At 37.6% G+C, this 12,736-nt stretch overlaps 2 protein-coding genes across 2 annotated transcripts in view; one reads left to right on the top strand and one right to left on the bottom strand.

Moving 5' to 3' along the window:
* The window catches only part of LOC310640777 (glutathione S-transferase omega-1-like), a 39,751-nt gene extending 34,172 nt beyond the window's left edge, over positions 1 to 5,579 (bottom strand). The window contains exons 1-3 of the mRNA XM_083363295.1: positions 5,477 to 5,579; positions 3,637 to 3,745; positions 1,531 to 1,753 (exon numbers count right to left, since the gene is read on the bottom strand). Coding sequence (XP_083219421.1) covers positions 1,531 to 1,753; positions 3,637 to 3,745; positions 5,477 to 5,510 — 366 coding nt within the window. The 5' untranslated portion in view covers positions 5,511 to 5,579. The remainder of the gene's footprint in view (positions 1 to 1,530; positions 1,754 to 3,636; positions 3,746 to 5,476) is intronic.
* A 3,389-nt stretch (positions 5,580 to 8,968) lies between these two features.
* CFAP43 (cilia and flagella associated protein 43) overlaps positions 8,969 to 12,736 on the top strand; it is a gene marked incomplete at its 5' end in the record, with an annotated part of 63,916 nt that continues 60,148 nt past the window's right edge. The window contains 1 exon segment of the mRNA XM_083363294.1: positions 8,969 to 9,055. Within this exon segment, the coding sequence (XP_083219420.1) occupies positions 8,969 to 9,055 (87 nt within the window).

Here is a 12,736-nt window from a genome sequence, read left to right as displayed (position 1 = left end):
AAACCTTCCATAATCACTACAGACACTTTGAACTATTTACCCAACTTACCTCATGTATTGGTAATAATGCTTCTAATCAAATTACCATTATCTGAGGCTTTATTTCTTCAAAAAAGCATAGAAAGTATATTGTAGCAGAAGTAGCTAGTTTATTTTTTTAACAATATTTTATTAATTTTTTTATAATCACAAATCCTTAATATTTTATCAGCAACATGTTATCTGGGTTCCAATATTTAGCTTACTAGTACATGTTAAACTCCTTTCCTTCTACCTCATTTTTCTAGCCATTGATAAAATGTATCTCATGTTCTAAGTATTCTGAATCTTCTTTCTCTTTCATTTTCAGCGTAAGTCTGTCCATTTCTGCACAATCCAAAATTTTCCTAATTATCTCTTCCTCCACTGGTAATTCTTCATCTTTCCAATGTTGAGCAAATACAATTCTCACTGCAGTTAGTATATGTAACATTAAATATACACATTCTTTCTCATAATTTCCTACAATTATACCTAACAAAAATAATTCTGGCTTAAAAACTACATGTTGTTTTAACATTTTCTCTAACCGTATATCTATTCTTGACCAAAACCTTTTGGCTTTAGGGCATGTCCACGAAGGATGATAGGATATGCCTGGTTTTTGTCTACATTTCCAACAATTGCTAGACATACCATATCTGAGGCTTTATTTCTTTGAAATAGCATAGAAAGTATATTATAGCAGAAGTAGCTAATTTCTGAAGCATTGAGTCACTCATAATTTAAACCCTAGACCACCACCTAGCATGAGATTACATTGCCCAGTTATCATAAGATGGTTCATTATCTTTCCTTCAATGAAAGAATTTATTCTTTTGTAGAATTCACTTTGCCTATTCAAACACATTTTAAGCATTGAGGAAAAAGAAAGCCACATTCTCAAGAATGTTTATGGAGATTGTCAGTCATCCATATCATGCTCGTCTCAAACATGTTTTTTCCCCAAAAGGCAACGGGACTATTCTATTTTCCTCGAGAGGAAGATGTTTCACTTCTCATCCAAGAAGCTTCTTTAGTTTTGAATTAATTAATCAATTAATTTACCGCCTGTCTCAATAGAGGGGGAGGAATACAACACCACCTATCTCATTTACAACACAGTCCTTTCAGCAGTTTCAAGATTACACATGCAAATGCATTCTGCTTCAGTTGACCCTGAGGGCATAGGATAAATCCTCATGTGGTCTCAACGGTTGTCAGAGAAAGTAATAATGTCCAAATGACTGCAAAGGAATATAATCCTTCCATCTTCCCCGTGCGCCCCCCCCCCACACCTCCTCCTTCCCCAACCATCCAGCCAGAACTGAAGCAGCTTTCTGGATGAGAAGTGAAATGTCTTCCTCAAGGAAAATAACATAGTCCAGTTGCTTTTGAAAAAGCACCTTTGAGATACTCAAGATTTATCAATGCAATACCAAAATAGAAATGTATCAGTTTTATTGTAATCTTCTACACTAAAATGAATTTCTTGCTACGCTTCAGTAATACCTTGGAAAAGTACTCCAGGAGCATTTTCTGATAAGCTTTTTCATAAGGGTCCGCAGGGTACAATTTCTTTTCTGGATAAGCTTCATCCAAATATTCACAAGTTATTGGAGATTCATAGATCAGCTGACCCTTGCTTGTTTCTAGCACAGGTACCAATCCAAACGGGCTCTTCTCAAAAAACCACTCTGGTTTGTTTTTCAAATTGATATTAACAATTTCATGGCTAAGTAGAATGAGAAGAAACCACCAGGTTAATTTTTTCAGGAATACATTAGTAAGATTGGCTATACAAAAATGAGGTTGTTCAAAGTTGTTGTAATGGGGAAAGTAAGAGGAGGAAGGTATACTGGATATGTTCACAACCTTGAGTTATTTGTAAAATATTAAAGATGGGATAGAAATAGATAAATAAAAATGAAAGATACGACTAATAATTACTGCTATATACTGTTTGAAAAATACAACATGATATTAACTCCTGGAAACTGAAGAGAATACTTTTAGATTCTGATTTTAGGGATCCATTTGTGTGTCTCTATATAACATTGTCTCCACCACATTCAAACAAGACAACCAAAGAAGTTAGTGTCTGTGGCTTGCATTTTACAGCCTGACATCCTGTTCCTTCCCTTCTTTCAACAAAGTTTTGGAACAAGACGCAGACTATGTCCGTGCTATTGGATTGCATGGCATGGCTAAGAGTGTAACCCCGTGGCGGCAAACCTGTGGCACGCAGAGCCCTCTCTGTGGACATGCGCGCCATTGCCCCAGTCCTAGGCCTTTAACTGAGTTTTATAAAACCTTTTCACTTTAGGCCTCCGCCCCCATGTGCAAAAAAAAGGTTCAATCAATCAATTTCAACTTCTTGCAGGAAAAAAAAGATCTCGCAAAGTTGGAATTGATTGATTGAACTTTTTAGTCCCACCCAGTCTGCCATTACCACTGTGGCCACACCCACTCAATGAGCCATGCCCACCCAATGGGCCACACCCACGCAGCACCCGATGATATATAAGTGGGTTTTGGGTTGCAGTTTGGGCACTTGGTACTCTAAAAGGTTCGCCATCACTGTAACCCTTACTTGGATTACTATGGAGGACAGGTGTTTTTTTAATGTATCTAAAGCATGTCCTATGGCTGTTCATACAAAAAACAGCTTACTATTATAATAAAATTGACCACAGGCACATGCTCACTCACTATTTAAAAAGATTGAAGGATACTATTAAATAACTAAATGCCACATTCCTTCAAGTTTCTTTGAAATCCAAAAGGAATGTAACTCAGCCAAGCCTATGCCTGAAATACTGCATTATATTCTAAGACCAATAATCTACTCAGGCAATCAGTCTTGAGCAGATGACCTCCAATCATCACAAGACAAGAAATCCTGCAAATGATCAAGAAAACATATTAGATAATCAGCGCAACAGAAATTTACCAAGAATTTAAAAGAAAACAACTACCCCCTTCCCTTTAGCTATCCATCAATTTATCTATTATATTTCTAAATTAGTTCTCAGATGAAATCCTTCAGGACAGAATCCCCTTGTCATGGTTCCGATAAATGAGACAATTCAAACAAATTACAGGCATATTATTTATCTAAAAAGTCTTAGTAATGAAACGAAACATCGGCACTCATGGAGGGATGCCAGAATCTCTCTCTCCTCCCCTTGATACATCATATCCTGCACAATCTCCCTCCCCTAATTACACGTCATAAATCACGTTCACCAATTAGTTTCACATGTGAAATTACACTTCCCCTTCTGTGCGGCTAATCTTATCTTCTCAAGATAGCCGTTTGAAAATTTCCTTCTCTTCAAGATTCAAAGGGAAGCAGTTTAAACAAAAGGCTGTCTCATATATTGTCAGTGCAAAAACATGTCAATGTTTGCAGCATTGACACCCCTATTGAACTAAGGAACAAATCTGAAAATGAATATGTTCTATGATTTTAAAAGAAGGAAGGTAACAAGTCTTTGAAGACAATTGCTATAAGTCCTGATATGTACCAACTATCTGCTAATTTTCAACCCAAATGTAGATTGATATTTTTACATTAAGCCCTAATGAATATAGGAGATAGATATCTGCTCATACTTGATTCCTTTGGCTTTCAGGACGAGGCGTGTTCTCTGTGCAAAAGGGCAGTAACGCATACTGTAGAGACGGATGATTCCTTCCGGGACTGGCCCTGGAGCAGAGGCTCCTGAAACACATACAAATCTCCAGTCAGAATTAACAAAAACTACATTCTATCTTGAAGATAACCAATAAGCCATCCGAAAAATAAGATAACCTTTATTGTCATTTACCTGTATAATACACAATGGCACATATTAAAATGAAATTCCGATGCCCCCTGCTCTGGAAAGGAGGAATGCCATCCACCGAGGTGCTGGTGATGACCTATAAAGCCCTAAATGGCTTGGGTCGGGGATATTTGAGGGAGCACCTGCTGCCGGCATCAAGCTCCCTTCATCCTGTGCGCTCCCACAGGGAGGGTCTTCTCAGGGTACCGCCGGTAAAAGATTGCCGGCGGACAATACCCAGGGAGAGGGCCTTCTCTGTGGGTGCGCCTGCCCTTTGGAACCAGCTGCCTGTAGAGCTTAGGACTGCCCCTGACCTTCCCTCATTCCGCCGGGACCTGAAGACCTGGCTCTTTGAGCTTTCTGGCCTGGACTGAGGGTATTAATTGGGGTTTTAATTGGTTTTTAATTAGGATTTTTTATATTCAAGGTTTAATATAATCATTTTAATTGTTTTAATTTTTGTAATTGTGGTATTGTTTTCTTTTAAAAACCTTGTGAACCGCCCTGAGTCCTACGGGAGAAGGGCGGCATATAAGTCTAATAAACTAAACTAAACTAAACTGAACAATGTCACCATCCCAAGGATAACAACAATAGCAGCAGCAACAAAGACACCAAGTTATACAAAAATCACAGTCCATTTTGAATACAGAGCAGGAAAAAAATGAGTCTTGATTGTTAGCAAGCTTGATAGTATATGGAACAAAGCTGTTACACAGAATCTAGTTTTGCTTCAGATACCACAAAGCCTTCACCCAAAGGCAACAATGAAAACACGGCATTAAGGTGTATAATATACAAAAAGAAAAAAATGTAGGAAATAAAACCCTCAAAACAACCATGGTCTATCTTCTTACTACACCTACTCATTATTGTTACTCACTCCAATAGTTTATCTTTCACAGCCTCCCTTCATACAATATGTTAAGCTTGTGTAGTGTGTTTATGGCTCTGTGTTGTACTGCTATTTACCCAGTGTGTTTAGTGTATAGTTCAGTCTGTTGCAAAAATCCACATAAAGTTAATTCAACAAACCAGGATTAAAACCACCCAAGCTTCATGTGTTTTATAAATACAAATATCTACCTTTGAGTCACAAAAGCAAGGAATGAATACCAAGAATACAAAACATCGTTTTCTTAGAGTAATCCTTATTGGCCAAATTATAAGCAATGTTATGCACTCAAGTTTAATCTCTGTTAACATGCATACAATAAATATACCGGGGCAAGGCTGCATATCAGAGCCATACATTCCACTATCAAAGGCACATTAGAAGGGTACACGCCCTCAGCACATATTTGGCTGTACAATGTGTAGCATTTTTTAACCGAATAATGAAATCCATTCATTGCCTCTGGCCACAGAAGACCAGAGAGGAGTAACATCCTTAACGACATTATAAAATTCTCCCGAAAACCTCCATTGCATGTCGTCCCCCAGCTCTTGAAAAACGGTGTCCGTGAAGACCAGCCCAGGCTGACAACCCACCGCCTTAGGGAAGGTCACAGAACAGCCTTCACCGAACTGATGATTGTATAACTCCCACAGCCCTAGAAAACGAGGGTTGCCTTAAGCCAGTTGAATTAGATAAACGCGCTCCTCCTCGGATCAGAGCGCTTTCTCACCTTTTCCCAAGCTTCTAGCGAATTCCCCAGACATCTTACTTCGGGCCACCACCAGACAGAAAACGGAACCAGCAGTGCACGTCGGAATTACCCAAGACTCCGCCTTTTCTCTCAACCTCTATTTCCCTTAAGACTCCGCCTTTTCTCTCTTCTCTCCACGCAGTTTGGCTCCTCCCTCTTCATTGATAGACAGCATCTCCCTCCGCTGGATGCTAAAGAACTTCGAGCTGAGTGATTGATTGCGAAGTAAACTACTTTGGCGGGCTGAGCGAATTGATATCGCGGTAAATAATTCCGCGTAGGAAACTCTGGGACGTAGTTACTGGTTAACTGTGAGGCTCCATATAAATTCCATCGACTATGTAAATATAGGTGTAAAAGTCAAATACAAGAATTAAAAGGATGCTAAAGACTAGAGCTACAACGCTAGTTGATTGACACGAAGCAAATGACTTTGGAGGGCTGAGCGAATTGATATCCCATTTATCGTGGTAAATACTTCCGCCGTAGCAATCTCTGAGAAGCGGATGCGGATTAACAATAAGGTTGCATGCATTTAAGTACAGTTTGGAAGAGCACAAATTCCATCTACTATGTAAAAATTACGTTTGAAAGTCAAATACAAGAATTAAAAGGTATAAGGATAGTACGACAAATGGATTCGCCTTCAAGTCGTCTACCCGTGTTTATTTTCGCTTCGTCTGTGTTAGGACGTCAACGTGTCGTTTTCTTAGAGAATTCAAAATTCAAGGCTAAACGATAGTGTAAGTCATGTATGTAAACGCCAGTAACATAGGACATATTATGCCCTGTGATTTAACTTAAAGTGTAAATAGCTATGGAGCCAATACAGAAAGGTAGGTACGCAACTGCAATCAGCAGCTATATTATAGATTGTAGTGTATTTTTATTATTTATGCTGTTGAATATGGGATGTTTTTTGTTTTGGGTTAGGTGTTTTTGTATTCTGGTAAAATGCCCAGAAACTCTGGATTGGGTTGGCGTATTAATATTTGTATAAATAAATCTGTAAAACCTTTGTCTCTTGCATGTCAAGTTAAAACAATGTTTAGTGGCTGTGCAGACCTAAAATCATGACTAGAAATGGAAAAATAAATCCCCCTCCCTAAATTATATTTTATATCTGTAAAATTTGATTGTAATTGATATGCCTCATAAGGTAATGTACAGCAAATTTTAAAACTATATAAAAATATAGCAATAAGAAGACATATCTGATGGTAGATTTATAAAAGAAGGACAGAACCTGTTGGGTCATTGTTTCAGAGAAACTACCTTACCAGATTCCTCAATGCCTTCAACAATGGCCCAGTTCCTAATGTACTGAAAAGTTCTTAAAAATTCAGGAAGATATTCAGAGATGTATGTGCCTTGAAAGGTAGTCCTTGTTGAACTGTGTAGCGCAGCCAAACATCAGCAGTTCACAACAGGAAATGTTCTATGACATTTTGTATTACATTATAAAAAGCTTTATGATAATTTTATTGTAATATGTTTTTATAAAATTTGCCAAATTTCCATTCCATGGGAGTCATGCATCCCAGATTTTGAATACATTCTGTAAGTTATCCGATTTGAGGTACCTTGAAAATAATTTTGCCCTACAATGCACCGTTACATCCAGTTAAAGGTTACAAACACAAAAGTTTTATTACAGATAAATGTTTTTTAGCAAATACCACTCTTTTTTCATTGCATTGAAAATTGAAAGTTCTCTTTCAGCAGTAGAAAATAAGTTGATGTCCAATATATATTTAGATGGATAGTTAGCTATCTCAAATTCCTTGATTCCAAAGCTTCTGTCTCTTAGCAGTTTTGAAATATGTTTTTCTCTTATTCCTGGTTTAAAAAAGGAACTCAAAGTTGATTGTTCTCAATTGTAGATCACTGAATTTTCAGAGTAAAACACATTATTACCACATAGCATTTTGAAATAAGTTTGTCATCAAAAAGATGTTTGCACTACTTCCACTAATAGTAACTAAAAAATTGTCAGCACTTTAACTTTTTAAACTTGCAACCAAATCCCAGTTTTAGAATATATTAACGGGGAAAAAAGATATTGAATGTGTGGATTTTCTGGGTCAAAGTATGACCAGGTATCCAGCAGGACTGTTGGGACTGCAAAAACCTAGAATTACAGGTTGGGAAAACTGTTACTGCAAAAAATGCTCTAGAAAACTTGACAGAAATCTTTCTAAATTGCCTAATTCTGTACCTCTATTTATGACTAAAGATTAGTGCCAATATTGATAATTGCCACTATTGTATGTATTTTTATTGTTATTATTATTTATTGATTAATTTATTCAATTTCTATAACCATTCAGCAGATGATACCACTCTAATGGCAGAAAGTGAAGAAGAACTAAAGAGCCTCTTGATGCGGGTAAAGAAGGAGAGTGCAAAACTTGGGTTGAAACTTAACATTAAGAAAACCAAGATCATGGCATCCGGCCCTCTCAATTCCTGGCAAATAGATGGGGAAGAAATGGAGATAGTGACAGATTTTATTTTTCTGGGCTCCAAGATCACTGCAGATGGGGACTGTAGCCAAGAAATTAAAAGACGCTTGCTCCTCGGGAGGAAAGCCATGGCAAATCTAGACAGCACACTAAAAAGCAGAGATATCACCCTGTCAACAAAAGTGTGTATAGTCAAGGCTATGGTCTTCCCAGTTGCAATGTATGGCAGTGAAAGTTGGACCATAAGAAAGGCTGAGCGCCAAAGAATTGAAGCCTTTGAACTATGGTGCTGGAGAAGACTCCTGGGAGTCCCTTGGACTGCAAGGCGATCAAACCGGTCAGTCCTAGAGGAGATCAACCCTGACTGCTCTTTAGAAGGCCAGATCCTGAAGCTAAAACTCAAATACTTTGGCCACCTAATGAGAAGGAAGGACTCACTGGAGAAGAGCCTAATGCTGGGAAAGGTTGAGGGCAAGAGAAGAAGGGGATGACAGAGAATGAGGTGGCTGGATGGAGTCACTGAAGCAGTAGGCGTGAGCTTAAATAGACTCCAGAAGATGGTAGAGGACAGGAAGGCCTGGAGGAACATTGTCCATAGGGTCGCAATGGGTCGGACACGACTTCGCAGCTAACAACAACATAACCGTTCACCTCAAGCAATCTGGGTGGGCTACCATTCACTATATTGTATATATAACTGACATTGTGTGCAGGAACATCTACACAGATTATGAACTAGACCAGACATGTCAAATTTGCAACGTCGCACGACGTATCGGAATTTTTTCCCCATTGCCGGCAGTGGGGTGGCCACGGTTTCCTCATGACATGTCTGTCCCACGGGCTGGCAGTTTGACACCCCTGAACTAGACCCTCCTAAATCCAGATAGGAGATCCTGCAGAAGGTCGTTGAGAATGAGAAAGCTAATATCCTGTGGGACTTACAGATCCAGATATACAGGCAGGCACCAACCAATCAACAAGACCTCGTGGTAGTAGATGGAAGATGGTGGTGATAGATGTAGCAGTGCCAAGTGACAACATCAGGAAGATGAGTATGAAAAATGAAAAGTATAAGGGCCTGATGGAGGAAGTAGAGAGGAAGTAGAAAGAAAAGCCCAAAATGGTCTCAGTGGTGACAAGCACTCAGGGCTGTGACTCCTAAGCTGGGAGAGTGGTTCCAACAGATCCCAAGAACATCAAAACTCTCTGTCCAAACGACCCAGTTTGCTCTAGTGGTTAAGGCACCAGGCTAGAAAGCAGCAAGATTGTGAGTTCAACTGCTGCCTTAGCCATGAAAGCCAGCTGGGTGACTTTGGGCCAGTCACTCTCAGCCCAATCAACTTCCCAGGGCTGTTATTGTGGGGAAAATAAGAAGAGGAAGGTGTGTTGGATGTGTTTGTTGCCTTGAGTTATTTGTAAAAATAATAAAAGATGGGATATAAATAAATAAGAGTACAGTGCTAGGAACAGCTAAGACACCACAAAGACCCCTAAACTCCGAGGCATCTGGTAGAGAAAATGAGATTGAGAAACACATCCATAAGGGTAAGAAAATAATTTTATGTATTTACACACACGCACACTACAATTAAAATAATAAATATTTTAAAACAATAAAACCAATAGAAAATATATGCAGAAACCATTTTACTTGGCCAGTTAACAGTAAAGCGAAGAAACAGGGCTCTTATCAATTTCAAACAGCCAGGGTTTTAAAGCTTTATCAAAGGCTAACGGTTAAGCCAGATGATAATTCTTTGGCTGAGACAGGATTTGCAATGTGTCCAATTTGCTAGATTGAATTGGATGGGCAGAGACATTTGGAAAAAGGCAGTCCCGCAGGTAATCTGGTCTCAAGCCATGTAGGGTTTTAAAAGTGACAACAAGCACCTTGAATTGCACCCAGAACATACCAGTAACTAATGCATACAGTACTGGTGTTACGTGAGCTGTGTATATCTGACACTATTTACTACTGCATTCTATATTAGCTGAAGCTTCCAAATGTTCTTCAGGGTCAGCTCCATGTAGAATGTATTGCAATAAGCCAAAGGATAGAAGGACATGAGTTGTTATTTTATTGCATTTTATGTCTATCTTTTATTCATAATCTATTAAATTTAATGTTTCTACATAGTATTTTCTAGTCTAAAGGCTACAGTATAATGAACCTGATCTCTTGCCTGGGGCAAAAAGATATATCTATCTTTATGTGGCAATGGAAAAAAACAAGAGTGACATTTAAAATTCTTCAAGATGTAAAGGAACAAGGACTATTGGAATTGCCAGATTCTAAATTGTATTTTGCAGCCTGATGCTTAGTTTGGATTAAAATAATGTAGCTTTTGAGAAATAAAAGAAAATTACCTTTAGAAAATAACAATTTGAGGTTTAAGGTGGCATGGCTTTTTATGATATGTTAAAGTTAATATAAATTTTAAAAATCATTATATTAGGAATGTCATATTGAGGATAAATTGGAATAAATACAAATCCAGGCTGTGCAGATATCTTTATTAGTTTCAGCATAGGAAGTGTTTTACAGAAATAGAGGGTAAAGAGAAACGAACATACTCAAAATGTATTAATTCAGGAGTATGGTGAATTTAAAATGAAATCAAGAGAACAATTAACTGCAGAAGGATTTAGTTTTCAATAATTTTCCTGTATACAATTAAGAAAAAAGTTTAACAGAAAAAAACAAGCGGAATTGAATTATACAATATAAGATGGAATGCAAGACTGCATTAGGTACTAATGATGAACATAGAGCATACCAGAAGAGTTATCAAGAATATATAAAAAGTACTTCAAATTTATATTGAAAATGTAAAAAACATGAGTCGTTTTATCGTACACCAAGACAATGTAAAAAAAAGAAAAGTTTGGGTCCAAATACATACAGTGATGATATACAGTAAAGCATGTTTAAGATTTGAAACCAATTATTTTGGGAGGGACTTTATGGACAATGAACTAGAAAAGATCATGGAAGACTGTTTTTTATATATGGCAACTGCTGCAAGATTATTATATGCAAAAAAGGGAAAGGTTCAGAAATACCTACAATGGAAGAACAATTGGCTAACATTACAGAACTTGCAGAAATAGCAAAATTGACTTGTTTTATTAGGGAAAAGACAAGTACATGTACTGATGACTGGAAACGCTTTGTGGACTTTTTACTGAAAATGGAAAAAAATTGAACTGGCAATTTATGCTTCTGATGATTACAAAGTGTAAAATAGGGAAAGAAGGAAACCATGATGTAATCTTAAAGAAGAAGGGACAGAGAACAAATTAATTTGCAATTGATGTAAGGATTATAAGCTGTTTTTCTATATTTTTTCATTTTTATTTCTGTTCGTCACTTTTCTTTATTCTTTTCTCTTTTTCTTAAATTTGTATTTTTACTATTGTATAAAATTCATCAATAAATAATAACAATAATAATAATAGAATTTTCTCCCTGCCCCGAATCATCAGTGTTAAGCTGTTGCCTTGAATCTTAGGCATAGTGTTTGCATAGAAATATTCCCTGAATTTGGAAGAGAAAACATTAACCTTTGCAAAGTGGTTCCCCTTTCCCATAATAGGAATCACCAAGGGGAAAGCAAAAAGCAGTTTTTAAGTGTGTGTGTGTGTGGGGGGGGGGAAATGTCAAGTCTTTTTATAACGTACAGAATTATACATACAACTGATAGATGTGATGCATCAAACAACAAAAGACACTGCTTACGCAAGAGAAAAAACAAAGCCCTTCTTTGAGGGAGACGGACTATTTGGAAATATAAAATGTAAACCAATGAATTAATTAACAAACAAATAAGTTGTATCTTTGCTTTCTCATCCATGCTTCTTTCTTTAACACCTAGAACAGGGGTAGGCAACCTCGGCTCTTTTATGACTCATGGACTTCAACTCCCAGAATTCCTGAGCCAGCATGGCTGGCTCAGGAATTCTGGGAGTTGAAGTCCATGAGTCATAAAAGAGCCGAGGTTGCCTACCCCTGACCTAGAATGACCAAGGACTCTAGAATATGCTTCCTATTGGTTAGTGTGGCTTCTCACAATATGAAAAGAAGAAAATGACTTTGCTTAAAAGGAAAACATGGTCTTCTAATTTCAAAAGGGGACATGAATGCCTAAAAGGAGCCTTGGTGGAGCAGTGGGCTAATGCCTCCTTAAGTAACACCAGCTGCCTGCAATTAGTGCAGGTTCGCATCCCACCAGGCTCAAGGTTGACTCAGCCTTCCAACCTTCCGAGGTAGGTAAAATGAGGACCCAGATTGTTGGGGGCAATTAAGCTGACTTTGTAATAATGCCGCTTGGGGTGTGTGTGAAAGCCCTAACAAGCAGGCATATACATAGAATGAAGGCTACTGCTAAGCTTGTAAGCCGCCCTGAGTCTTCGGAGAAGGGCGGGATATAAATGTAATAAAAAAAAATAAAAATAAAAATAAATAAAAAAAATGCTAATATCACCTTTATCTAAAAAAACAGTAATGAAGCTTAAAGGCTCAAGTAATGCCAGAAAGTGGCTTGTCTAATTTTGGAACAGTATGTCGTGTGAATGTAGCTACACTAATTTACAAATCATATTTATGGCTTATCATATATAAACCTAATTATTTTCAGTTTATTCAAATCATAGTTATTTCCTTTTGATATTCACAGACGGTGAATGTCTCTCTCAAGTTCTTCTGTTGAAGTGGCCAGTTGTTCCCGAAAGCTTGTTTAAAATAGTTCTTTTAAATGTTTCTATTTATTCA

The sequence above is a fragment of the Vipera ursinii genome (assembly GCF_947247035.1).
Source record: "Vipera ursinii genome assembly, chromosome: 5".
Lineage (NCBI taxonomy): Eukaryota > Metazoa > Chordata > Lepidosauria > Squamata > Viperidae > Vipera > Vipera ursinii.
The sequence above is the reverse complement of the archived record's forward strand: the minus strand, read 5'-3'. Positions and strand labels throughout refer to the sequence as shown.